This window comes from Convolutriloba macropyga, chromosome 6 (genome assembly GCF_964194025.1).
Source record: "Convolutriloba macropyga chromosome 6, txConMacr16.3, whole genome shotgun sequence".
Lineage (NCBI taxonomy): Eukaryota > Metazoa > Xenacoelomorpha > Acoela > Convolutidae > Convolutriloba > Convolutriloba macropyga.
In genome coordinates, this window is record NC_134473.1 from 10,953,354 (window position 1) to 10,981,035 (window position 27,682).

A 27,682-nucleotide genomic window follows, 5' to 3' on the forward strand; every position below is an offset into this window, starting at 1 on the left:
CAACTCAATCCTTGAAAAGATATTTTTAACAACTCGTCAATTTTTGGACGGTGTTTTGGGAAGATTACAGATCAGATTTGTGGTTTTTTCCTCAATTTCCTTATAACGTCTGCTATTTTATGTCCGTTTAAATGTAGTTTTTTGCTAAAATTTTTTGGCATTGTATTTTTGACATATTTTATGGTGAAATCATTGTATCTGCAATAATTTGTTTCAGAACTGATTGGGAAAGGAATACTGGACATCCCTTTGTACCAAGAATTGAGTTCCCTCAATGAATTCGAAGACATCGACCAAACTCCTCTCTATGTGGGTCCTGAGAACCCCTACAACGAGAAAGTGAAGTTCGGATCGAAGGTGCAAAACTTCGCTGTTGTCTTCTGCATTCGGGTTGCGGACAACCTGGGTGCCTATGTCTTCTATTGTGTCAAGGATCAGGTTAGAATGGAAAAAAATAATCGAAATCTGAATATTTGTATACCATTTTTGTATAGAGTATGCAATGAAAGAGAAAAGCAGTCAATTACACTCTTTTCTCATGAGACAAGCATGCAGCTCGAGTTATTTCAGGGAATTTTTGTCAAATTAGTTGGTAGTGATCTTGATACCAGCCCCACCAGACTCTCTATTATCAAACATATTCTGACAAAACAAGCCACACTCTAGTCTATCAATACTACCATGAGCAATTATTTGCACACTGCTGGTTGAATAAAAAAGTAGTGATTAGACTGCATGATTGCCCACTTCACGAGGAATAAATAGAGTCATCCTCAGTACAAAGGCTGTGAATTATTGGAGGGTGTTTTAAATCAATTTTATTAGAGTGAATTTGAAGCAGGAAATGAATGACTTGAAAAAAAGTTGTGGGCTTTGGAAAAGTTGTGGGCTTTGGAAAAAAAAATTTTCCAAAGCGAGTGTTTTGTTCAGGCGCGGCTTTTTCAAAGAATTTTTTTTTGTTTAAAACTGTTTTGTTTTTTATGTTAAGATTAATATTGTTCTATTAGCATTTTGAAAATTCAAGTTAATTAATAAGAGTTAATTAGCTCTAATTATTATTAAGAATAAACTTGGATATCATTCAGATATTTAAGGCCGAGATTTTTAGTCCAATTATTATATTTTTGTCCCCTATATTATTTTGTTACAGTACTTGAGAATTGAAAACAAACTTTTAAAAGAAATTAAAGTAATTATTACCAATTGATTATTTTTGGCATAAACAATTTTGTTAAGAAGTATGGCTTAAAATTGAGAAACTTGTAACTATTTTATGTCAACTTCTCTCAGTTTTTCATTTTTCTCCAAAATGAGAAGAAATTATGTGCCTCTAGGTATGGCCTTTATAAAGTTGCAGCTGTACTTTTTAAATTTGATTATAGAAAGTTTTCATTTTTGTGCACTTCTATTATATAAATCAATAAGACATATATGATTTCATAGAATTCTTCATCGCAATTTCAAGAACAGTACAAAATCTTGATGGCTAAGTTTTTTTCCAAAACCAGAGAAATTTTTGCTAAAGTGCTTTTCAAAAGAATTTTCTGAACTTATATATTTTGCAAAAATTTATTAAGCTCAGCTTGGATTATGATGAGTTTTGTGATACTTTTTCTGTTTTAAACTCCAGTGACAAACTTGATGCCTTTTCAGATGACGTTATTTGTTTTGTTTTGGATTGCAAGGCATGCATAGTTCTTTTTGATGCTTTATGACATTGATTTACTGTATTTCGCTAATTTTGACAACATTGACTAAAAAGTTCACGAAGAACTGTGAACTTTTGTTTTCTTCAAATTTAATTATAATTAGCAATTTTGCCGCTTATTGTGATTAAGTTCTCTTTTTTCCAGATTTAATTCTAACCATTTATTGCCATATCTTTTTTTATGTTTAATTTCTAACTGCTCAATATGTGACGACAAATTTTCAGATTTTTCCTAAAAGTGTTATTTTTTTCTTCATTCAAATAAAAGTTAAGCACCGCCGTTAAAAATTTCAGCTAGTTAATAGAATTGTTTCATTTTTTTCATGTATCAGGTGGGTCAAAACTTTTTACTTGTAGGTCAGATTTTTAATGGGTTTTTTTCAGGTATTTTTCATTAATGTTTTGAATTTTTTTTAGTTTATGTCATAGTGAAACGTAAAAAAGATGAGTAACATATTAGAATTGTGAGAGTTGAGACTCCACAATAGAGAACTCCACGCCTAAATTTCGTTTAAAACATTAGAAAAGTACATAACCATTTGAAAATATAATTTTTTTAGCTTCTAGATCTACATCCATTAATTGAAGAGTTTTGTTCGCTTAGTTGAGTGGAAGTCTGTCTGGGATATGAGTCAATCTAAGATTTTTCTGAACTCTAAAAAAATTTTATTTGCACAGCAATCTGATCTAAAAAATTAACGTCTGTGTTCAGGTCATTTCGAATAAATGTGACTAAAATTATTCTCACAGAAATTGAAAAGAAAAAACAGATTACAAAAATATTGGAAGAACTGCTACGAATGAACTTTAGTATAATAAGTTAACTACCTGCGCTATTTTTTAAAACTGACAAACTATATGCACTGTTCTGATCCTTCATTTTTCCCGTTCAATCTGTTGAAAAAATTGGGTTGAAACGATTTTAAATAATCTCTTTATTGGGGATCTTTAATTGGCAAAGTTAGTGACGCTAGGTGGTATGGTCAGCAGGCTTCCTGCTTCGAGTTGTTTTCGGAATTCATCCTGAAATAATCTTCTGAAGATTCGCTATCGCTTTTTTTTCATCTGGTTGCCAACGAAAACATTAACCAAGACAAAAATTTTAGTCAAGCTGGAATAATAAAATGAAGGAAACAAAAGCGAATTTTTTAATGTTTTGTTTCCTAATTTACATTTAAACTGAAATTGTGCGTCTCTGAAGAGGTTTGTGTCTATTATGATCAAAAACTTGTCTCATTGGCTCTCCAATGGTGATTAACTGAAGCTTTTTATACTTTCAATGAAATTAAACGTAACACCTTTTCACCTTGAAAATATTTAACACTTTTAAAACGTGCTTATCATTTTTCCCTGATTTCATAAATTTCAATTTTTTTATCTTTATCATTTCATTTTGGTCCTCGTTTGTTTTCTATAAAAGTTGCTGCTAGTTTCTGAGGGTAATAGTCTACCCCTATACTCAATATCTTGTTATTGGTGTGAATGATTTTGTCAAGTTTAGTTTTCCAAAAAATTTGAAAAATTGAGTTTTTCTAAGAATTACTGCTGTTTTGTGTTTGATTGGTATACGCTCTGTTGACGATCAAAGGTGGTCCTTTTATGAGGTTGATAGTCGAATCATGAGTTTGTTCAATTCTTTGGGTTGTGTTTGACTAATAAATCAGCTTGACAATTTTACTGATTGACATACTGAGAAGATCACCGTCAAAATATTTTCAATAAAATTATTTTAGCTGTCAATATATTAGCTAACCGTCAATCTATTCTAGCCGTTAGTATATTTTTTAAACAGGCGTTAATTTACACTCGCTTTCATTTAAATTGTTTGTCTTTTCATAATTTCAACGCTCAAGGACAAGCAGCAAAGACAAAGTTTATGTTTAGTTTGTGAAAAAGAGTCCATCAGAGATGAGCACCTGCCTAAATTCCTCCTCTTATTTGAGCTCAACTCGAGCGTCACTCTCAACGACAGTGGCCGTCATGGAAACAGGAGCCACGTCACCATCCGCAAATGGGTCATTATCATTGATTGGGAATCCTTCTGAAGATGATGAAAATCAGTTCTCAAATGTGAGGGAACTGTTGAGTGACGAACCACATACGCTGGAAGAAACAATTGAAGACATGCTTGGTCTTCTGGAAGAAGCAATATACTCAAACTTCTCAAAGTATATTGACGAGGGAAGTTCCAGGAATGTAACCGCATTCATTCAGGTGGCTCTCGCTCTCATGCAAGACTGTAAAAGTAGGTGTAGATTCATCTCAAATCATTCAGCTTTTGCATCGAAAGGGCATTTACTGGAGCTCAGTTTTCGAATGAGTTTACCACAGGTGAATAATCCATTTTCGCAAAAAAAAGTAAAAGGGGAATATACTTTTTTGACAGAACGGAATTTAATTGAGTACAGGTGTAGACGCATGTCACCTGGTTTCTCATAAAGCTTTCATAAATTTTTCGAAAAAAGAAACATTGGTTCGAAAGTTTACAACTTTATTTCACTCTTCTTCCGATATTGTCGATTTCGATTTCAAAACTGCCTATTTGACGACAAGTTCGGAAATTTCCTGTCATCGCTCTAGCGAGGGACTCTAAACTTGATAAACCATAATGATTGAACGTGTCCGGACAAAACAGTCCCAGACAAAACAGTCCCAAATTGCAAAAAATTTCCAGACAAAAGAGTCCCGATTAAGTTTCAAAACAGTTGTAAACATAATCTGCAAACAACTAACAAGCATAATCTACTAGTTAACCCTAGTCCAGACCATGTGGTTATCTTGCAAGATCTTCCAAGATTCTTGCAAAAAATGGTTATCTTGCACGATCTTGCAAGAAAATAGTTATCTTGCAAGATCTTGCAAGACGATGGCTATCTTGCAAGATCTTGCTAGAAGAATGGTTATCTTGCAAGATTCTTGCAAGTTCGTTCCGGTCGAGCTCTGCTATCATTGGTTGTTTTAGACGCATTATCTTTCATTTAGCGCAAACTATTACCAAAATATAATGGAATGAGTTTTCAAAGATCATTTGAAACAAAATTTATATCAGATATCTGTATTTTATTACAGCCGTTGGTATTAATACTGGTTACTCTCATTTCTTTACATTAATTCGTGCTTCAAATTTCTTGTTTTGCTACTATGGAAAACAATTTACTTTCCTTTTCTAAATTGATTCAATTTTTAGTTTGAGCGAAAGAAAACAAAGCTGATGCTATTTTGGTTGTAATTTATATCACAACGTAAAAAAAATTGAGGGGAAGGAATGTTCGCGTCTCATTTTGATCTTGTTCGATCATGTTCCATTTATTTGCATATTTGCAAGATGAATGGTTATATTGCAAGATTCTTGTAAGACAAAGGGTTATCTTGCAAGATCTTGCAAGATTTTGGAAGAAAATCTTGCAATACGATTTATCGTCTTGCAAGATTTTGCCAGAATCTTGCAAGATCTTGCAAGATAACCATTCGTTGTCCACTGGGGAAGCTTCTGAATGCATTCGTTCAAAATACATATTTTTTGGCAAGCACTATGTTGTAATCAGCTTAAGTTTTCTTCAATGACTTACAATCATATGAATAACTTAAGGCGTTTTTTTGCTTATTGGTGCGCATATAATAAACTATATGTCTAGTTGGGACTACTTTGGTGTGGGATTGTTTTGTCTGCTTTCCTGGGACTGTTTTGTCTGGGAATATTTTGCTCTTCGGTACTGTTTTTTCCGGGACTGTTTTGTCTGTTCACCGATTTAAACGGTTTAGAGCTAAAGAATTTAATTGAGATAGTTTAAAAGTTTTTTTGTTTAACAGATGCTTTAACAGGAGAAATTTTTAATAGAACCAAACAAAACTCTAAGTCATTGCTGTATATAACGCATTCACTCAACTACCAACAATGAAATTCTAATGCAAAAGGTAGTTGTTCCCACAGGATACTATTAGTTTAAACAAAATACGCTTTGTTGCTTTTATTCATCGATAAATTTGAGATCTACAGATATTTGTGTTTTTCAAACCCAATGGTCGAAAATACTCAAGATTCGACTTCAATATTCCAAATTCCACGGCTAGATATGGACTAGTTAAAGATTGGATGACTCCTATATGTAATAACTTTAAATCTTGAAACAAAAAGGTGCTATCATACAACCATACAGTGCTTAAGGAATATTTCTTGAGTTGCATGTGATTACATTAACTTGAATTAAACGTTGCGCACTACGTCTCAAAAAATTTGACACAAAAATTATACTTTGGTTCTTTTGCTAACAACAGTGAAATGAAACTGCATCAATAAGACCAATGCTCATCTCTCTAAAACTTATTGGCTAATGACTTAGGATCTAATCTTAGGCCATTTTGTCAAAGATTAGTCATTTGTCTTCTCAATGTGCTTTTACTTTCCTGGCGTGATTTTTTTCACACTTATTTTGTTTTAATGTAAAATGTCAAAATGTTGAAATGGCGTTTGGACAAAAACGCGTTTTTTTCTCAATTGTTGATTTTTAATCTTTGCTGCAGTTTGACTTCTTCTTGCTTTTTTTGTTTTTTATCAGTGTTTTATAAATGGTTTTTCATTTCCATTCTCAGTACTTTTTTTCTATTTTTCGCTTAGTCAGAGGAGATTCTTTGAATTTTATTCTGAGTCTTTGTTTTTCGGTTATTTGTTTCGGCGTTTAATACTTTTATTCCTTTCAACGTTGGTTACTTTAAAGTTGTTTTTGGTTGTTTTAATTTATTTACTTCTTCCTTGCACTAACTGTTTATGCGGGCGTGACTTCATTTCTCACACTCTCTAGCAAAAACTTTTAATTTATTTGCGAGAAGAGATTTGATTCATGAGTGACTTAACTCGTTCATAAATTTGTTTAGTTTACTTTAAATTAATTTAAGGTAAAAAAAAACTCCAATATAAATAAGTCTCTAATAAAAAAGCTTCGGCTGAATTTGAATTAAATTGAACAAGCCGTATCATTATATCACAGAAATTTTTTTCATCGTTTTTATATTGTCGTCGATCAAGTGATCACCTCATTTCTCTATCTTTTTCTCTCTGTATTACAAAATAGTCAAGTCTAATTCGCTTTCATATTCGGCAATACGACAGTTATGCTTCTCTTAGATGATCTGCAAGCAGAAATCGCAGCAGCTGAGGACGAAATTGAGCAGCTTGGAGATCAGATAGACCTAGAATTCTCTTTGGAAGAACAAGCGGAGATCGAAAAAGTGCTAGATGAAAAGCGAAAGAGACACGAGGAATTTTGTCAGGCAAGTTTTTGACACAATATTTTCTGCTCTACTGCATGAAACATTAGAGACTGTCTACAGATCTTAATGGTTGCTATAATAGCCAATTTAATTTACTCAATGAGAGTTTTTAAATCTTCAGTGTCGTTCCTGCCTCATTATAGCCTCCCCATGAAAATATAGCCCACCCATGATGATATATTTACCATGATCGGGGGCTATAGATTATCTGACCACTAAGCTGAGGGTGGGGGATAATGGGAAATACCCAATCTTTATACATGGAGGAGATCATTTCAAATCAGATATTCCTTGCATTGTCTTTTGGCCATTTCTTCGCAAGTAATGCAATACAATGAAACTGAGAGTAGTTCTCTCCAGTATAACGGACGGGAAATGCAGCAGTTATATGGGATTGAGGCAATTAAGAGGTAATTAACAGACGTATTTCTCTAGAAAAGTCTAAAATTCAGGCGTACAGACGTTACGTAACTTAACTTCCCAAAATTTCGAAAGTTGATGACATTTTGGGCATTAATGAGATCATGCTTTTCAACCTTTGAACAAAATTTTGTTTTCATGGTTCTGCGAACAAGTTTATGAGCATTCTGCAATGTTTAATGCTTATGTATATGCAAAAAGACATGTAATGAAGTCCCAATTAATGAAAGTATATGTCATCATAATGTTACAAAAATAGCAACTTTCTACTGGTTGCGTGGTTGTATTACATTTTCAATTTGCTGTAACATCTGAGCTGATGAAGTGACATGACCTTGTCTCTTTTTGTTCAGAAGATAACAGAACTGACGAGTGAAGTATGTCAAGGTATAACAAAGAACGGAGTATCTTTCGAAACCAGTGCTCTTGCCTCTGCACAAACAATGGTTGGTAAAGAGTGCATCAAAGATGCCGACACAGGAGATGAGGAAACACTGGTAAGTAGTTGACGAATCAATTTTTGTCTCCAAAATACCGCAAGCTCAGCTCATCGAGTTAAACACCGTGCATAATTAGCTTCGCGGACAATATCTTGACATGCCAACATTTTTTTTGCGACTTTAATTTCCTAACGTGTAAATACGTTTAATACAGTTTAATGCAGAAAAAATCAATGAACGTTATGCATTATCAACGTTTAAGACTCGATAAGAACTATTTCAGAATTAGTCAGTTGCTCTAAATTGCACAAAAAAGAAATAGTTGCTTGCACATTTTCAACACCTAAAGATATTGGAGTCACATACTTTTGTCTAAGGCTATATAGTTCTTTATCATTTTTCATTTGCTGAGTTATTTGAAAGGTCACGTTTTTTGATATAACGACAGACATTTCTTTTGGTGGAAAAAAGAGAAGATGTCCCTCTTCTACGTTATTATACTTTAAACACGCGCAATACAATAAAATTTTCTGCTTATAAGGCTCTCTCATAAACTTGTCGAAAATTGACTGAAACAAAATTCTAGGAAAAAATGTGAAGCTGCTTTAAGAAAACAGTGCTCCAATACAAGCCAAGTTTTTTATTTTAAAATTCTACTACCAGGCCGAAACTAGCCTTGCTATTGCTGCGTGTAATCGGGAACACGTAATTTTTCCAAATTATAGCGTTACGCATAAGTTGCCAAAAAAACTCGAGATTGAACAAAAATGATGCTAAATGTCATTAAAATTACACAGGTAGTGAAACTGAAAATAAAATCTTCAAAATCTAGACAAGTGTCGTTTGGAGTACCGCAGGGTTCCATCGTTGGACCACTGCTGTTTATTCTTTATATAAACGACATTTCATGTAACAATGAAAACAGTACAGATTATCTTTTTGCTGACGATACCGCTATAAAAACCATTGGAACTCCAAAAACAATAGATAGCAAGCATCAATTGGCTCTAAACAATGATACACACTGGCTAGAGCAAAATAAGCTCACACTAAATATCAAAAAAACAAAGACAATGTCTTTCAGGCAAAAGAAAGCCAGTGAAGACGGCTTTTCACTTTACGCGGAAAAAATAGAAAATGTAAACAGTTTCAAGTATTTAGACATCATTCTAGATCACCGTTTAAGCTTTTCCGAACATAGCAATATTATCCAGAAGAAGCTGAACCAGTTCACTGCTATGTTTTGTCGTCTGAGAAAGTTCCTAAAAGTATCGCATATGATAAGAGTCTATGTACAGCCAATCATACAGTACGGAGTCATAGCTTATGGGTCGACGACAAAAAGCATTCTACAGCCTATTGATAACAAAGTAAACAGATTGCTTAGAATAATCTTTTTTTAAGAAAAAATTTGAGTCAACTACAAAAATACGAGAAGAAAACAACATCTATAGCACACAAGAACTCCACATTTACGAACTGCTAAAGTTACTGATAAAAGTGATACGAAAAGAATGCAATGTCGAACAACTGAAAAGCAATCGCAGAAAAAGAGCTGATTGAAATTGATGGGATGAGAAAAACAAAAAAAAACAACTTAAAGTGAGTTACCCTAAACTAAGTAATTGCTCAATCACAGTAAGGTTGAGAAAACTATGCAACTGCTTGCTTGGTTTAGATCCTACTTTTTTCAAAAGCCTGAGAAAAATGAAAGAAAAACAGGTTAAAGTTTTCGCTACAAGTTTCCTTAAAAACTATGTTATTGGTTCTTTAGACATAAAAAACTATATTTTTGGCTGATTGGAACGATCGATATTTGTAAGTTGTATACTGCCGTTTAAATCCAAGAATTGTGTTTTGGTTTTATTTGCAACTTTTTTTTGGACACATAGTAGTCCTTTTCCCTGCATAAACCCAACAAACTCTTTTGTTTATCTTCCTCACAAAGGCGCCTGAAAACGATCCATAGGGGTCAATGGTGTCCTTTCGGAGCGCATGTAACATTTGAAAATAAATAAATTATGTAAATGCCCGTTTGTATCATGCGTAATCCGTAAACAATTTATTATTATTATTATTAAAATCACGTCAAATGTAAATGTTCACTAAAATTCAAATTTCGTTTACTCCTCGGAAAGAACGAAATTTAAACCAACTATTTTAATTAATTGTTCTACGTTTGAAGGGCTGCTAATTATAGACTCCAAGATTCTTTACGATGAATATACGAAACTGCCAAAATTGACAAAAAAAACCAGTGAACATCAAGGCTCGGAACAAAACCCCTCCTGAGATTTCTATTGAATCGACGTTTATATGACGTTTAATTGTCGTATAAATTTTAATTATCATATGATAAGCGGTCCGAGTTTTGAGTGTCGATTACGATGGTGGTGTTGGCCATTTCAGGAAGCAGCTACAAATGGTATGACGAATGGTCTAGACAGAATAGAAGAGAACAACGATATAGACCAGAATGAGGCAGAGGACAACTGCAGGGCAGCAATGGACGGAGGAGCTTCAATTGGAAAGGTGAACAACCGCTAAACTTGTAATCAAGACGATTAAGTATTGGAATGAATTATCTACGTGAAGCTGAATTTGAAAACAAAAAAAACAATGCACACCTATCGCGTTTCCGAGAAATTAAAAATGCCTTTCAAAAATAGCTATCAGGACTAATCAACTTCTAATTGGTTATTCTACAGGCAGCCTCAAAATCGGTTAATTTTTTCAAAAATTTCCCGCCAAAATTTTTCGGCGAAATCCATTCAAAGCAGTCCTGCTTTTAGATCAGACATGTTTATTCAGCAGTGTAAAATTCATGGGCTCTTAATTGCCCTCTTTGACATTAGACAACGGCGATAGCATTTTTTTTTTGGGGGGGGGGGGGGGGTTAAGTTTGTTGCAATTGGTACAAAATGTAGATAGTGAAATTGCAAAATATGTTATAGTTGTCAATAATGTTTAACGTAGTTAGCGAAATATGATTAAAAATAGAGATGAGATCAGTTTTTATTCGGTAATTGAATTAATGAGTTTTTATTCCCGGGGGCTAAAACTGCAGGTGAATGCCAGAAAATAATAAGCGTTGCATCCATCGATAAATCATCTGAGCAGGGTCCAAATTCAGTTAACATTTTCTTCAGTGTTTTATGACAAAGCTGAGGTGTAGTATTTTTCAAAAACGGTTCGGACCAGCTTGGTGGGCTTACATTTTTTACGCCCCCCAGACGCACGTGCTATATTTTTACATAGTAACGTGCTATATTGCAACATATTATTTAAAATTGGGGGGCGTAAAAACACTGGGGGGGGGGGACAGAATAGATCCAACGGTTCACTCTCATAACATTACATAACAATTGATATTTTAGCTGGGTCGAAAACTTGATGAGAAACAGAGAACGGGCAGTGGCTCTGATGATGGAGGAAATGACACCGCACTGATTGGTCCAATGCCAGAATTTCTGTAAGTAGTAACTGTGTTTCTACCCTAGTAAGCTCTGACCTCTTCGCCCGTATTTGGGATAACCGAAATCACGGTAATGTACGGTTTGGGGGAAAGGTTTCGATAAGAAAAGTTTGCCCAGATTAAGTGATACTTTGTGTAAAAAGATATTTGCTATTCAAAAAATTGAGGGTTAAATGAAAAATAGTCCTTCGAAACTATTTGAAATTTAGATCAAGTGATCGACGAAAATATAAAATGTTAATCAAATACATGCTTTTATCTGCTTTAGCGAACCCGAAGCTGGGACTCCAAAACCTCTACCGGGTGGACTTTCAGTAAGTCGACTTGCATTATTTTTGAAAAAAAACTGAACCTATGCAGATTTAATTGATAAATTTTCTGCTTTGTTGCTTCAACTTCCAGTTTTTTTCAGTAAGACATCATAAAAAGTAAGACCTCTCAGAAATTATCGTTCAAAGTCTTCCGTACTTGAATCAAGGCGTGAGCGGATATAAGCAGATAATTAAGTAAGAGATGTGCTTAATGTGATGTGTGGAAGTTATGTAAAAAATATGTTGAATGGGCGGAAAGGTTGGCTGAAAGTGCTAAATGTGCTGCCCAAATTAATTTCAGCACTTGTCAACACATTTCTTACAAGCATTCAGCACATTTTTCAGCACATCTCGTACAAAATTCCGATACTTCGGAAAAGTTGAAGTTTTTAGTCATTCCAAGTCAGTTCACACATAAAATTCAGCTAAATTTGTTGAGAAAACCTAGAGTTTTGTAGGAAAACTCTGCAAAAGCATTCTGCGGTGAAATTTTCCTGAACTAAATATCTTTCTTGTTATTCTCTCACTTTGAGAAAATATTTTTTTCTACTTAGTTAAAAACGCGTTTTATTCCGCTTGCGAAAAATCACAACTCAACAGTAGAAACTGTAGATAGTGAAATTGCAAAATATGTCATAGTTGTCATTAATGTTTAACTTAGTTAGCAAAATAAGATTAAAAATAGAGATAAGATTACTTTTTTTCGGTATTTATATTTGAATTAATGAGTTTTATTCCCGGGGGCTAAAACTGCAGGTGTTTGCCAGAAAATAATAAGCGTTGCATCCATCGATAAATCATCCGAGCAGGGTCCAAATTCAGTTAACATTTTCTTCAGTGTTTTATGACAAAGCTGAAGTGTAGTAATTTTCAAAAACGGTTCGGATCTATTCTCTGTTTTGCCCCCCCCCAGCTTAGTGGGCTTACATTTTTCACGCCCCCCCCCCGACGCACGTGCTATATTTCTACATAGTAATGTGCTATATTGCAACATATAATCTGTAATTGGGGGGCGTAAAAAACACTGGGGGGAACAGAATAGATCCAACGGTTCACTCTCATAACATTACATAACAATTGATATTTAAGCTAAATGTGCTGCCCAAATTAATTTCAGCACTTGTCAACACAATTCTTACAAGCATTCAGCACATTTTTCAGCACATCTCGTACAAAATTCCGATACTTCGGAAAAGTTGAAATTTTTAGTCATTCCAAGTCAGTTCACACATAAAATTCAGATAAATTTGTTGAAAAAACCTAGAGTTTTTGTAGGAAAACTCTGCAAAGGCATTCTGCGGTGAAATTTTTCTGAACTAACTGTTTAATTTATCTTGAACGACGTTTGATGCAATTATTGTAAATGGGATTTTTTGAAAATTTTTCGCTTATTAATTTTTATTAATTTTTGCGCTTTTGTTCTGTAACATTCTGTGACTTCTTAAGTGACTTGTTCAAGCTTCACTTTTTCAATTTGAGTGATTTCAATTGCTCTCTTGCTAAAATGACGTTTGTTGCTAATCTAAAAGCCATTAGTAGCGATTGAGTAACAACGTGGTGGTAGCCTAGTGGTGAAGATGCCTGACTGCTATGCTGAAGATCGATGGTTCCATAACCCATCTGGTCCCAGTTTTGGCACCCAAACTAATTTTCATTTGCACCCCTAAATTGAATTGCCCCCACCTGTTGCTCAAGAGCAATTCATCCGACGTTAGTCGGTTCATATTTCAAATGCTTGCATGTGCTGAAATCGTTATCAAATGCGTTATTAATTTTTATCTTTTCATATATTTTATCCAGCGGCTGGCAAAGCATTTTATCACCAAACCTACAGAAAATTTTTTAACCTGGTTAACTATATTTGGAACTCCGATATAGATTTATCATAAAAGCTGTCTCTGGAAGCCAAAATATGCGCAAGAGTTGCTTTCAAACTGATTTCAAACAAGACATTATAACAGAATCATTGCGATAATGTGCTATGGTTGAAAATGGTCTAGAAATTAATATTTAGAAAAGTAATGTCGCTAACAGAAACTAATATTAGTTGCATTTGTATAGAAGCAATTGCGGCTTCAGTTCACTTAAAGTGTTATGATCTGATGAGCCTCACACGCCAAAGAGTTTAAACAGAAGACGTTACTTTTTATTTTCAGTGTTGTTTAACATTTTTTCTCCTGCGCTTGCAATACTCCAAGCAGAGCAGCATAGAAAAATTAACTTTCAAAAAACTTTATGCTGTTTATCATAATATTTTTTTATGGCAACCAATTGAAAACCGCAACAGGCGATCACATATTGATATGGTGCCTTTTTTCACCCTGGTTTCTTTTCAAACCTGTTCTCTCCCTCTTGCTCTAAAGAATTGAAATGTCATGTTGTAAGGGGTTAATCTGCAAATATATAAAAACCAGCAAATATATTTGTGATGCATCATATCTCAATATTTTTGCCTCTTGATCATCAATTTTGCAGGTAAGTAAGTACAACTTAAAAAAACCACAAGTCTTCCAAAGCTTTTCATCAGTTGCTCATTGTTGAACTGAGCTTATTAAACCAACAAAGGGAGATAATGAATTCTGATAAAAACAAAGAAAATTTAGTGTAAAATTTTATTGCTGGCAATTGAGTTTTTTTTTCTCAGCGCAATTCTTATTGATCATTCGCTGGAAATGTTGATTTAGCAACGTATCGCGTTTGTTGTTGCACCATTGCAAAATGAATTATATAAAATTTTGCATTGTATTACTTATATAAAAATATATATATATATATATATATATATATATATATATATATATATGTGTGTATATATATATATATGTTCATTTATATATATCTTTCTCGTTTTATTAAAAAAAAATAATCAATACCCATTGTCAGCCTTTCAAACGGCTATTGTTTAGGCCCTCGCTTTTTGTTACAATTCAAAGAATTGTATTGGAGCGCTGTCTTTTCTTCAAGATCTGTTGACATTTGCATGATTTTTGAAATCATATTGGAGAAGTGATTTCGGTCACTCTGAAACAGAAAACTCAGCGAGTGGTTATGCGGCGGGAAATTTTTCCCCTCTAAATTTAAAGTAGAGTGAGGAAACGGTGTTTGAACTTTTTTTCAATTTTATGGATCAAAGTTTTTTTCTAATTGGTTTTCTCAGTCCATTCATGTTGTTTTTGATCTGATTTTTTTAAGAAATTGTTCCTTTTTAGATCTATTTTTGTTTAGACAATGAAAATCCCTTGATTTGTACGTCAGGACTTGTCCTCCTATGTTTTTTTAATTCGCTTTACCTTTTGATCACGTTTTTCGCTTTACATAAGTCACAACTTTCACTTTTAACTTCTGACTTACCTCACTCACTGTTTCAACTGAATGGTTTTTAATTCCATTCACTCAATGAATTACGCAAGATAGTGAATACAGTTAAGGTCAAAAGAGCAAAATCAAAAGAGACGAGATAAACCGATATAGATGTCATTAAGTCATTGAGAATTAGGTTATCAAAGTTAATTAGAGTGTTTGCTGGCTGACATTGGTATTAAGCTTATTAGCTTTCAGTTTAGAATCTGAATTAAGCATAGTTTCAGAATCCAAACAAAACTGCACGTCGAATTAGAACATTTTTTGACACTGGAAAAAAATAAGAAAATCAATTGGTCAATTTATCTCCTCTTTTTTTCTTTTTATGTTTCAATCCCGATGTGAATCAAGCGCGTCACCGGCGACTTTTTTCCGGCAATCTGCCGGCTATGGTTAATTGTTTTGAATTAACTGTTTTCTTTCAATTGTTTCCTCGGAAATTCAATTCAAAAATTTGCTGAGAAGTTAGGAACATAAGCTGTTTGTCGTGATGTTAATGAAACTTAGATCGCAAATAAGACTATAAAATACAAAAAGTCGCTTGATCAAAAACATGCTCAGGATAAAATACGTTTGGTTTTTTGAATGATTCATCACCTCAAAGCTGTGTGCCTTGACCCGCGCTCCACTTAAATTGTTTTTGAGGCTTTTGCTGTGAAATTTTTTTTTCAGTTGTTTCTACGCAGACGAACAGTTAGCAAAACTCTTCAAAACAGTGCAAACTGATATCTCAAGCTAATTTGAGTTGAATTGATCTTCTATGGGTTAAACAGTATATATAGACTGTAACAATCTTTTTGCTCAAGCCAATTTAACAAAATATTTAAACAAAATTATGAAAACTTTGTATTGAAGCTCATCATTTTCCCACTGTTCTTTCAGTTGTACATTTGTTTAGGAAACAGGAAAGAGTATGATGGAAATTTGGGACAAAGCAAACAAGCTATGTCAGCAGTACAAGGTAGACGGAGAAAGTGAAACAGTTGCTGGTGGAGATGGAATGGACTCTCGAATGAGGAAACTAAGGCCGACTTATACCGGTGGTTTTGGTATGTTGTAGTGTTATAGTTGCTAAAGCGTTCTCCGCGATTCACTCTGATATGAATGTGAAACAACTCCCGGCGACTCCAAATGGTTATCGTGCAAGATCTTGTATAATTTTGACAAAAAATTTGCTAGATGATAAATCGTTTTGAAAAATTTTCATCCAAAACCTTGCAAGATAACCTTGCAATTCATCTATCAAAACCTTGCAAAAAAACATTCATCTTGCCTGGAAGCAAAAAAATCGAACACGCCCGGCATGAGACGATTACGTTATTTCTCAGTTTTTGTTATTGTAAAAATTTACAACCATTACGGCAGCAATTTTGAATTTTTCCGCGCAAAATACAAAATAACATTTCAAGAGAAATAGCATATGTTAATGTAAGTAGCGAGATGAGGAAACATGGAAGCACACTATATTAACAAATAAAAATATTGTTCGAAATTAAAATACATTTAGTTAAAGTATTTCTGTTTTAAATTATCTCTTAAATACAAATGAGTGTATATGTACAAAAGAGATAATTTGAAAAAGAACTACCCTAAATAAATGTATTTTAATAAATCCTGCAAGATAAAAAACATTTTGTCTTCTGGTTTCAGCTTTTGACTAAGTTCGTCAACTTTCTCCACTTTTGGGTAGTCGGCTTTTGTACAATCAACTCTCAGAAAAAATTGGTTTTAAAATCACGTTCCTTATGTTGAATGAATGACTGAATTGAATTTCTCCCATTCAAATGATAAAACGACACGGAATAGTCATAATTATTTAATATGGATTAACAAGAGTGGACGATTGGCGTATCTTTATGAAACGCCCCGAAGAAAGAAATATGTTATTTGAACACAAGCTCTTTGATTACACTGTTCTGCAGTATCAAACTATATTGGAAATGGTTTCTACTAACTTGCTACAAAAAAAATGTGGACAACTTTTATATGCTTTTTTGCTGTTTGTCCCGTTTTTTTTCTTCTAAAAATGAGCGCTTAGCAAGCCAAATAGGAATATCTATGAATTTAATATCATATGAAATGTCTCAGAAAAATCTGAAAATTAGCTACTATCACAGCAGATAAGAAAAATCTCAATAAGCCGACGAGCCAGCTAGGGCCAGTTATTTCTGATAACATCTATATGATGGAACAGGGGAAACACGAAATAATAATCGCAGACAAATATTAAGTAAACAAATGAAGTAAAGCCCTCAGTTTATAAAAAATTCGATATTTGCAAAACAGTGTTTTCAAAGTTTGATGCCCGCTCTTGAATACTTTTTAAGGTACGAATTTTAAAATGAGTCGTTTTGTCTATCAGCCAGTCTGTATTACAGGATTTTTAGTTTGATTTTATCAATTCTACACACATTATTCAAATTAGCTTTATCAAGGGAGAGAACCCCAGTCAAAACCAGATGGTTTTCTTGCAAGATCTTGTCAGATAAATGGTTATTTTGAATGATTCTTGGTAGTCGAATGGTTATCTTGTAAAATTGTTGCATTTTGAAGAGCTTATTTATCTTGCAAAGTTTTGCTGGAAAATTTTGAAGGAAGATGCATCGCTACTTTTAGATTTAGGAAAACCTTGCGAGATAAGCTTTCGATTTCGGTTGGGGCACAAACAGCAATTGTGCCATAATCAAAATTTTGAGGTAACATCACTGTTTTTAGCACAAGCAAAAATAGATACAAAATTTTTCTACCGTCTTTTTTTATTTTAAGTCTGAATTAAAATCCTTGCTATCTCTCGGCTCAATTGATTTTGCTGGCAATTAGTGGCTATTTTCTTTGCATGAACCATAAGATACATCAGCAAAAAAATGTTTAAAAACCTTTATATTTTATTTTGTTATTTTTTAGAAATTGTTAATTATGATATTTTTTAGATATTGTTAATAATGATATTCATAATTTCAAGCTCCAGTTCTAGTTCCACAAAAAAAATAATCCAAGTTTTCACAAAAAGATCATCCAAATTTTTCCATCACAAAGCTCTTCCGTTTTCATCGTTGAATGCGTTGAATGGGATGAAATTCATAAAAATTTTGGTTAATTGGATGGTGCACTATTATTACACAGTTTTAGAACTGACCCGAACATTTAGGAAAATGAAAACTTCTCAGATAATTTTAACTTAGGCCAATAGGTGTACGTATACGAATTCAAAGACCCCAGAGACAAGCCATGACACATTAAAGATAAAACTCAACATGAGAACTTCGTGTGGTCTTTATGCGAAAAAATCGTATTTTTTACACAAAAAACGGTTTTTTTTCTCCAGACGATTTTTCCTGTGTATCGCGCGAAAAACCGTGAGATTAAGGCCGAGAGGACCGTGTAAAAATGACGAGTTGTCATGTAGCTGGACATTTTCTTGTGTGCCAATTTTTTCCCAAAAAATTGTGTGGCAAAACACGATTTTTTGGGTGATTCACACGAGAAAAAGTTAGTGTGAAATTACCTGTTTCATTGACTTGCTAACTCTATGGATAAAATGGCAAAGATTGCTGGCATAAGATGGTTTATGCATTTTCAGGCACCACCCTCTCATTGTCGCCCAAAATTTGTCACCCCAGAACAAGAATCGCTCTGCCTGCAATTGAGTATCTCTTTGATCAGACGATGAGTGGCACCTTTAGCAGTCAGGTACGTTCAAAGAATTATTCAAAGACTTTTCGGCAGTTTGGGCGTTTTAAGCTGAGCTTAAGAACTCTGCAGCGTGATGCAAGAATTTACGTTTTGTTATGCGCGAACTGCCTTGAAAACCTCTACCGCCAATTTTAATGCATTTTACTATGCAAGCTTTGAAATATCAGTTCTTACTCAATGACAACTTTAGGACGCTTACGATACTAACTACAACACCAGATCTTGATATTAAAAGAGAACTGACGGAACAGATATGAAGCAATAGAGGCGCCAAATCTAGGCATGGCAGACGGTCATAGGTCGCTGTCAGGGTGGTCCAGGCCATATAGACCATAAAAGTAGTATAGTCTAGACCTAACATAATTTAAGCAGAATGGGCCAGACCGAGCAGATCCAATGACGGAACAGACCAAGCAGACCCAGAAACCGGGTCTGACTGAACTGATCCTGGCGAATGGCAGACTCTGTGCTAGACACACTTACGCATGCAGAAGCACCTTAAAGATTTGATGATTTAAAGGTTCAGATTTTCACGCACCAAATGTGCCTGAAAATTTATTTTTTTTAATAGCTTAAGCCAGAAGTACAAAACCGAGTTTTGTATTAGGGGTCAAATGCAACAGACCATCATTTGGGTATTGCAAGACCCAGCAAACAAAACTCATGATAAAGCCAAACGAAAATCGCGAACAAATGTTTGCCCAAACTTTAAAAACCGGACCTGTTATCAGTGGTCCGATTCCATCCAGCCAGTACAATTTTGATTTGGGGTTGCTGAAATTGTCCGTAGGAAGATACTCAAAAACATTACGCGAGAAGATTAGCATCTAATTCATTTTCAGAGTAAAATGACGCACAAACCAATAATAGCAAATGCATATTATGCAAAATTAACCACCGCATTGTGTTAAATCTCATTGCCTGTAAAACAAACAAAAATTTGGTTCATAAAATTAACAGATAGGTCTCTAAATGTGTTTTAAGTAACTAATAATTAAACACAAAATGTCGATTCGTTGGGCGAGTTGAAGTTCTTCTTGGGAAAGAAAGAGACCTAAGTGTAGTTGTCTGCCAAATAAACAAAAACAAAGATGAGGAAAAACAGTTATTGAAATTAACGCAAGTTTACTCTTTCTTAGAGTTTGGTATATTTAACGCTGTAAGAATTTGGTTGTCTTAATTTGACAGTAGAGAACTGAAAAAATTCTTGTGTTAAATGCTCGTAAATCGCTTTTACTAGAAATTTGGAACCCATATCTGCTCATCAACAGTGTATCATAGCTACACCTCTGTGAAATTTTTAAAACAGCTACAAAAAAAGGAATGGAAACTCAGTTCCATGCTTAGAAAAATTAATTACCAAAGATGAGATTCCTGAAATTACGAACGCTCGAACGAGATCTCGGAAACGTTGCCGACTCTAAAAAGTTTGACAATTTTTCTGTAAGACTTAAATTCAATCAGATGATTAACTGCTTACTTTAGTACTTCTTCGGACTTCGTTGATGACATTCGTATCAAATCAAAACCTCAAATTAAAGAGTTATGTCTTAAATTCCTCGATAACTACATCATATACAATTGTCAGCTATCATCTAAATTTAGTTAAGAGCCAATATGTTGAAATCAAGTTTTTTAAAATTCTGTATTCTTTGACAACTTTAACTTTCTTGTGTTTTTATCCGCATTTACTACAGTCATTTCTCTATCGCTTGAGATACTTGAAAATAGGACTTCATTGCCCAACAGTGCTCTCCCAGAGTGATATCTATAATGTTTTGGTGTACATATACATGCTCAGGATATCTTTTCTTTTGATCTCTGTAAACATTATATGTATACATATGTATTTATATATATATATATATATATATATAAATATATATATATATATATATATATATGTATATTATTATAATTATAATAATAACAATTATTGTTCCGACCCCCACTTTAGTGGGGAGGGAGGAACTATATACTCAACTGGGTTTTTTTTGTTCATTCAATTTTGGCCGATCGATATATTCATCGAAGAGAATTGTGAATTGTATGATTAAAAATCCCGTCCAGCGTAGAATACGGAATTAAAAAGATTTTTTTGATTTTCGTTTTTTACAGGGAGTTATCGAGGTTTAAAGTTGTGTGAACATTCGACTGTTTTTGTTCACATTTTCAGTAATTTTTGCTCAAAATTTGGCACAATTTCCCTAATATAATTCAAAAGAAGTTAAAATTTTTAACGGCAGATTGCTGTTGTTACCGTTAGAGATAGAAGATCGTTGCTGAATTGTTTGATTGAAGTTTTTTTGGCTAAAATTCTTGATAATATTTTCAAAATTCAAACTTTTTTTGTCAAAGTGGCACAAAATATGCTTTTTTGGTCCACTTTGCTAAAGTTTGCCCGACTTAGTGACCTAGAAACCTTAACACAGACTCCCTAATCTCAAAGCGCTGGTTGCAATTAGGCTACGTATGACAGTCTTCTGGAATTAAAACTTTGCCGTTTTTTGCAGATTTATCTTGATAATTATACAAAATGCATCGTTGTTTTCTTTAATATTTGAAGAACTCCACTTAACAATTGGTCTGATTTGCAAACACTTGGAACACATGGTCGGTTTGCTGGCTACGCGACCAAAACAGGGAGAGGTTCGATAATATCATGGATTCTTAGAATCAGAGACTTTTTGGTTTTTATTTTGATGCTGCCTTTTTTCAAAATACTTTGCTTTTGTTTTTTAATGTTAATTACTGACAAAAATTTTTTTCATGGCTCCGTTAATGACAGCTAAAATTGAGGCGAAATGTAGATACAGTGTGTTTTCAGAGAACCAAAGGGTTTTATGGCTTTGAGGGAGAGTTTTAGTAAAATTTAACTGAATTCTTGCCTTTTGCCTTCAATTGTTATTCTTTCGGCAGTCTGATTTTTAAGTTTAACCACTCAAATATCTAAATTTTTTCCTCAAAACGTGCAGGTGAACTTTTTCACTTCATTCGATTGTTACCTGATGTCTCTTATGCTATTGAATGTAATTGTTTTTAGGAAATTTCTGTGATTTTTTGAATTTTTAATAATTTTTTATATTATTTTATTCAATATTTTGCTTATTCTCAGTAAGTACAGGTCAACCTTTCCTCCTTATAGAATAAAAACTAATTTTGTGGCTGATTGTTTTATCAAAAGGTTTTCTTACTTTTGGTACTACGAGTTTTCATACAAAATTTTCTAATTTTTGTGCATAACTGCCCATTTTTGCTGATGTTTTTGTTTCTTTTGTAAATAGTCATATTATTTAACAATCTAACGGAAAAAAGCTTTTCTGAACTGAATTTGAATTTGAACATAATTTCTGTTTTCATAACATATGGTTTGAAGGGCTGCGACACCGTTCTCTTGCAGAAATTGATAGAGGTTTTTACTTTTGCCCTTTTTTTGTTGTTAATTTTTGTTGTCTTATGCCACATATTGTATAATTAAAGGACTCAGCGGCCAACTATAGATAAACAAATTAACTTAAGTAACTGATATTGGTAAATAACTAATGGTTGTTTTGATCGTGTGTCGAATTAAATTTCTAAAAAAAAAGAGTAATGGTATTCTTCAATTTATCGCTTTTTGTTTTGGTTTGCGTTTTTTTTTGTATTTTAGAATGTTGTATCATTTTCGTAAATTGGCCTCATTATATAGAGCTCTTTTTAAGGTTTTATTGAATCAAACATTAATTTTTCTGTTATTTAATCTTTTTAAATTATGTCTTCAGGGCTTAGACAATTTGTTTCAGAAGAATTTTGTGAAGTTTAGATAATTTTCAGTTTTTGCAGTTCTTTTTGTTGTCATTTTGTGATAGTCGTTTCAAAAAAAAAAAGATTTTGTGATAATCAAAGGAAACGCAAATGAGGATGTTATATTCTCGCGGTTGATATCTAATAAATTTAATGGCTTCAAAACTTTGATTTCGTGTAGTTGTTTGTGAAACTTATTTGTTCAGCTTGTATTTAATGTTATTTTATAGTCTTATAATTTAGTCTCATTAATAACAATCGCATTTAGTTTTCGAGAATTTGCAAGAAATTCTCGAAAAATTTAACTGAATTCTTGCCTTTTGCCTTCAATTGTTATTCTTTCGGCAGTGTGATTTTTAAGTTTAACCCCTCAATGATCTAAATTTCATCCTCAAAAGGTGCATGTGGACTTTTATATTCATTCGGTTGTTACCTAATTTCTCTTATATTATTGAAAGTATTTGTTTAAAGGAAATTACTGTGATTTTTTGAACTTGTCAATATTTTGTATTATTTTATTCAACATTTTGATTTTTCTCTGGAAGTACAGGTCACCCTTTCCTCCTTTTAGAATAAAAACTAGTTTTGTGGCCGATTGTTTTAACAGAAGGTTTTCTTGCTTTTGGTACTACGAGTTTTCATTCAAACTTTTCTGATTTTTGTGCATAATTGCCCATTTTTGCTGTTGTTTTTGTTTCTTTTTTTCTTTTTTAAATTGTAACATCATTTAACAATTTAACTGAAAAAAACTCTACAACAATTGAAAATGAACATATTTTTTGTTTTCATAACATGTGGTTTGAAGGACTGCGACACCGTTCTCTTGCGGAAATTTGTGGAGTTTTTTATTTTTGCCCTTTATTTGTTGTTAATTTTTGATGTCATATGCCAAATAATGTGTAATTAAAGGTCTCAGTGGCCAACTATAGATAAACAAATGAACTTATTATTTGATATCGGTAGATAGCTAATGGTTATTTTGACTTTCGAGTTAAATTTCTAAAAAAAAGAGTAATCGATTTTTTTTTCTGGTTTGCGGTTTTTTCTTCGCATTTTACTATATTGTATCATTTTCGTAAATTAGTCTCATTGTTTAGAGTTCTTTTTAATATCTTTTTGAATCAAACAATAATTTTTTTGTTGTTTAAACGTTTTAAATGATGTCTTCAGTGCTTAGACAATTTGTCTTCAGCAGAATTTTGTGAAGTTTAGTTACTTTTCAGTTTTTGTGGTTCTTTTTGTTGTCATGTTGTGATAGTCGCTTTACAAAAAAACGTTTTGATTATCGAAGAAGACGCTAAAGAAGGTGTTATATTCTCGCTGTTAATATATGATAAATTTAATGGTTTCAAAACTGTGGTTTGGTAAAGTTGTTTGTGAAACTTATTAGTTCAGCTTGCATTTAATGTTACTTTATAGTCTTATTATTTAGTCTCATTAATAACAGTCGCGATTAGTTTTCCAAGTAGTTTCAAGACAAACTGTCTAGTCTATTAGTCTAAAGCTTTTGTTGGCTTTGAGTTTTGAAAATTTTAGTTTTTAATAAAAAATTTATAGATTTTTGAGATCTGCCAATTTTATTTCTGTTGGATTGTAGCTAAGCATCTCTATATACAATCCACATCATTGAAAAACAGTGTGCGTTTCATAAAAATTTATTCACCTCAAATGGTCTTTTCTCTTGGAACAACCAGTTTTCATAGAACCATTTTTCGTGATTTTTGTATATTTGCCCCATTTTTGTAGGTTTTTGTTTCCTTTTCACAGTATCACATTAATGGGCGTCATTTGATTTACAATTGTTTTCACCTGCAAAAAATGCAAACGTAGATTTTTATTGTTTTTAGTGATCAGCTTAATATTTAATTGATTGGGGGGACATCGTTTTTGTGCATAATTTTTCGTGCAAATTTTTTGTTTTTGCCTGTATTTGTCGTTCTTTTTGTAGTCGTATGACATATCCTGGATGATGAAAGGCCTCAGTCACTCTCTATTGAGGTGAAAAGGACTCTTTCAATGATTTCATTTGATGCGTTATGTTTCTGATCATTTCGAATTTAATTCTTTTTTTAAAAAAGCAATATTTTAATAAACTTCGCCCCTTTTTCACATTTCTAATCGACTTGTTGCCAAGTCGCATTGTGGAAAAGTCCCATATTTTCTTTTGAAAAAAGTACCGTTTAATCCTCTCAGTACAAATTTTATTTGATGCCATTTTGATTTGGTTAATAGTGGTTTTCAAAAAATGGACAGGGAATTTTGGTCGTAATTAATATTTGTAACTATTTGATTTGTATTGGCGTCTTTTCTGGTAGTCATATTTTTGTAGCCACAGGTCTCATAGGCCCTCTAGAGTTAATTGTTTTATTCTTTTAGTAGTTTTTTGAACGATATGTTAAATTTTTTTTATCTCTTCCTCATTTGGTAGACAATTAAGTGAAAAATGCAGATGAGCGGTGTCGGAACTTAATGTGCGAACGCACATTACCGAGCCGCCTTGTTATTATTAATATTATTTTCATCATTTTTATTTATAATAATATTCTTATTATTATTATTATTATTATTATTATTATTACTACTATTATTATTGTTATTATTATTATTATTATTTTTATTATTATTATTATTATTATTATTATTATTAATATTATTATTATTATTATTATTATTATTATTATTATTATTATTATTATTATTATTATTATTATTATTATTATTATTATTATTATTATTATTGTTATTGTTATTGTTATTGTTATTTGTTTATTATTATTGTTTTTAATTATATCATTATTATTTTTGAGTTTATGAATATATTCTCCATTTCCCAATTAATTGCCATCAGGCAAAACATTTACAGCTGTGTTCGATATTGAATAAACTTTTAAGTTCTTCAGCATTCTTTAATGTTTTTTTTTACCCGTTAATCCATTTCAGTTGCTAATTTTGACACATTCAAAATACAAATTTAACAATTATTATGAATGTGCAAGTCAATGGCACACGTTCGATAGATAGTGCTAGCTGACATTTTAATTGTACAATAATTAAATGAATACACTGTATAGACGCAAAATACGGATAAAACGATGTTCTGTTTTGTGTAATGTTTATTTAATTTCCTAAAGAACTGTTGATAGAGATTAGATTCTAAACCAGGTTTTGGTCCAGACCCAAATTGAGCTATGATCAGACCCAATCGAGCGCACACCCCTGTGTTCCCAGACCGAAATTAAAGGGTCTGGAAAGCGGTTCGAGCGCACAATAGTCTGGACCATGGTCTGTTTTCGGTCTGATCAGAGGTCAATTCGGTCTGGACGGTCTGATCATAGTCTTCATAGTCTGGACCATGGTCTGGGTTCGGTCTGATCAGAGTTCAATTCGGTCTGGAAGGTCTGATCACAGTCTTTATAGTCTGGACCATGGTCTGGGTTCGGTCTGATCAGAGGTCAATTCGGTCGGGAAGGTCTGATCACAGTCTTTATAGTCTGGACCATGGTCTGGGTTTGGTCTGATCAGAGGTCAATTCGGTCTGGTTTCGAGTGCATTATTTTTTAATTTTTTTGTTTCGTTTTATTGAGGGATGTTGGCTCTGCCAAGAGGCAACAGTAAAGTAGCGTTCCGATCAAAGACTCATCTAAAGTCCGATGACTCTGATCAGAAACAAGACACAGCTGATAGCAAATGCCGGTCCCCTCAAGAGGAAATTTTGATTAACTGAAGACCACGACGTTTCTTGTGGAAAGCTGTCTAAGTTCATTCATTGAGTCAGAAAAATGAACTAAGGGGAATGGTAAATAAATTTTTTTCTCAACAGTTAGGTTTCGCTTTCATTAGCAATATTTTCAGAATTGGCTTTTCCTGAGATGATTTTAATACTGCAAACATCAGTTTTTATGAAATGAATATATTATAGCAAAATTAAGAGATTTGTTCATAATTAAAATCTTTCTCTGATCAGACTATTTTGAGCGCACTTGAGTCTGATCATAGTCTAATTAAGGTCTGGGCAATGGTCTGAAATTGAGTCTGGACCATGGACTGAAGATGGTCTGATCATAGTCTGTTTATAGTCTGGACAATGGTTTGAATTTGGGTCTGATCATAAGCGCACTATTGTCTGGACAGTGGTCTGGGTTCGGTCTGATCAGAGGACATTTTGGTCTGGAAACTCTGATCAGAGATCATTTTGGTCTGGATGGTCTGATCAGAGGTAACTTCGGTCTTGAAAGTCTGATCAGAGGTCATTTCAGTCTGCATAGTCTGATCATAGCTCAATTTGGGTCTTAGGGCTTAGGGCTTAATAAATCGAGTAAATGAGATTAATTTTTTGAGTTTCAAATCAATGAGAACTGGCGTGAACATTGAAAATTGTCATTGATAAAAGTATTGCCTTGGATTTTCTATTACATTGAGGAAACATGCCTTAGTTGTCTCGGGGTCAACGCAGCCAAAAAACAACTGTCGTTATGTTTTGGACCAACTATCGAGTGCCTTTCTTCAACTAATGGCGCTTGAGAAGTTTCTCATAGAAGCTTTTCATCAGCTTTGAAATGAGCACGCGTGATTAGTAGAAGCTTTTTAAGTCTAACTGACTTGCCTCACAAATTTTTTGATGCGTCGGTTTCTCTTCATATCACAACCTAAACAAGTACAGGAAAATGGGTCTTTTTAGTAGAGAAGTTAAGAGCTTATTCCGATGTTGCACATTAACATTTCATCGGATGCAAAAATGCATTCTAGCTTTTAAGAGATGAAGTTTTCCTATAGTTTTATAGTTTTTGACATATCTCGTGTATCTAAAGAACTCCGTTATTGATGAATCCATCGTGCACTTTAGATGGTTTCATCTTGCAATGTGCCTCTGTTTGGTGCTGCTGGAGATTATAAAGTGAGTGGAGCAATTGTGCGAATTGTGTACTCTGACAATGAAGGGAAGGAGGTTAAAGCCCCTGCATCTCGGAAGACCATTGACACACACATACCTATGGATACTGAAGAAGCTGCCAAGGTTCAAACAGAGAGACACAAAGGACGAATGAAACAGGTAAGTACTGCTGGTAAATTATGCGACTACTTTCTGACGTATGGAGATATTATCAATTGATTGCAACGATGTCGATAGACCACAGGGTGAAACCATTAATAACAAGTGCAATTAGTTTAATGCGAGTTATCTAGTGATATGATTAAAAAACTTTCAAGATCCTTGAAATAAAGG

At 33.3% G+C, this 27,682-nt stretch overlaps 2 protein-coding genes across 3 annotated transcripts in view; both read left to right on the forward strand.

Annotated features, from left to right (window-relative positions):
- LOC142341478 (uncharacterized) overlaps positions 1-27,682 on the forward strand; it is a 357,626-nt gene that overhangs the window by 68,971 nt on the left and 260,973 nt on the right. The gene's annotated exons all lie outside the window — the stretch shown is intronic.
- LOC142341227 (uncharacterized) lies at positions 7,726-27,568 on the forward strand. Its single transcript, XM_075392147.1, has 7 exons — positions 7,726-7,893; positions 10,246-10,368; positions 11,214-11,308; positions 11,580-11,625; positions 15,881-16,031; positions 18,563-18,672; positions 27,302-27,568. The coding sequence occupies exons 1-7, from the start codon at positions 7,726-7,728 to the stop codon at positions 27,566-27,568; spliced, it is 960 nt and encodes a 319-aa protein (XP_075248262.1).

Bases quoted from the DNA above. Each gene is read 5' to 3' on its own strand.
- LOC142341227 (XM_075392147.1), top strand. From the start codon at position 7,726: ATGACCTTGTCTCTTTTTGTTCAGAAGATAACAGAACTGACGAGTGAA. The intron at 10,369-11,213 runs GTGAACAACCGC...TTGATATTTTAG, and splicing joins GAGGAGCTTCAATTGGAAAG to CTGGGTCGAAAACTTGATGA. The intron at 11,626-15,880 runs GTAAGTCGACTT...ACATTTGTTTAG, and splicing joins CTCTACCGGGTGGACTTTCA to GAAACAGGAAAGAGTATGAT.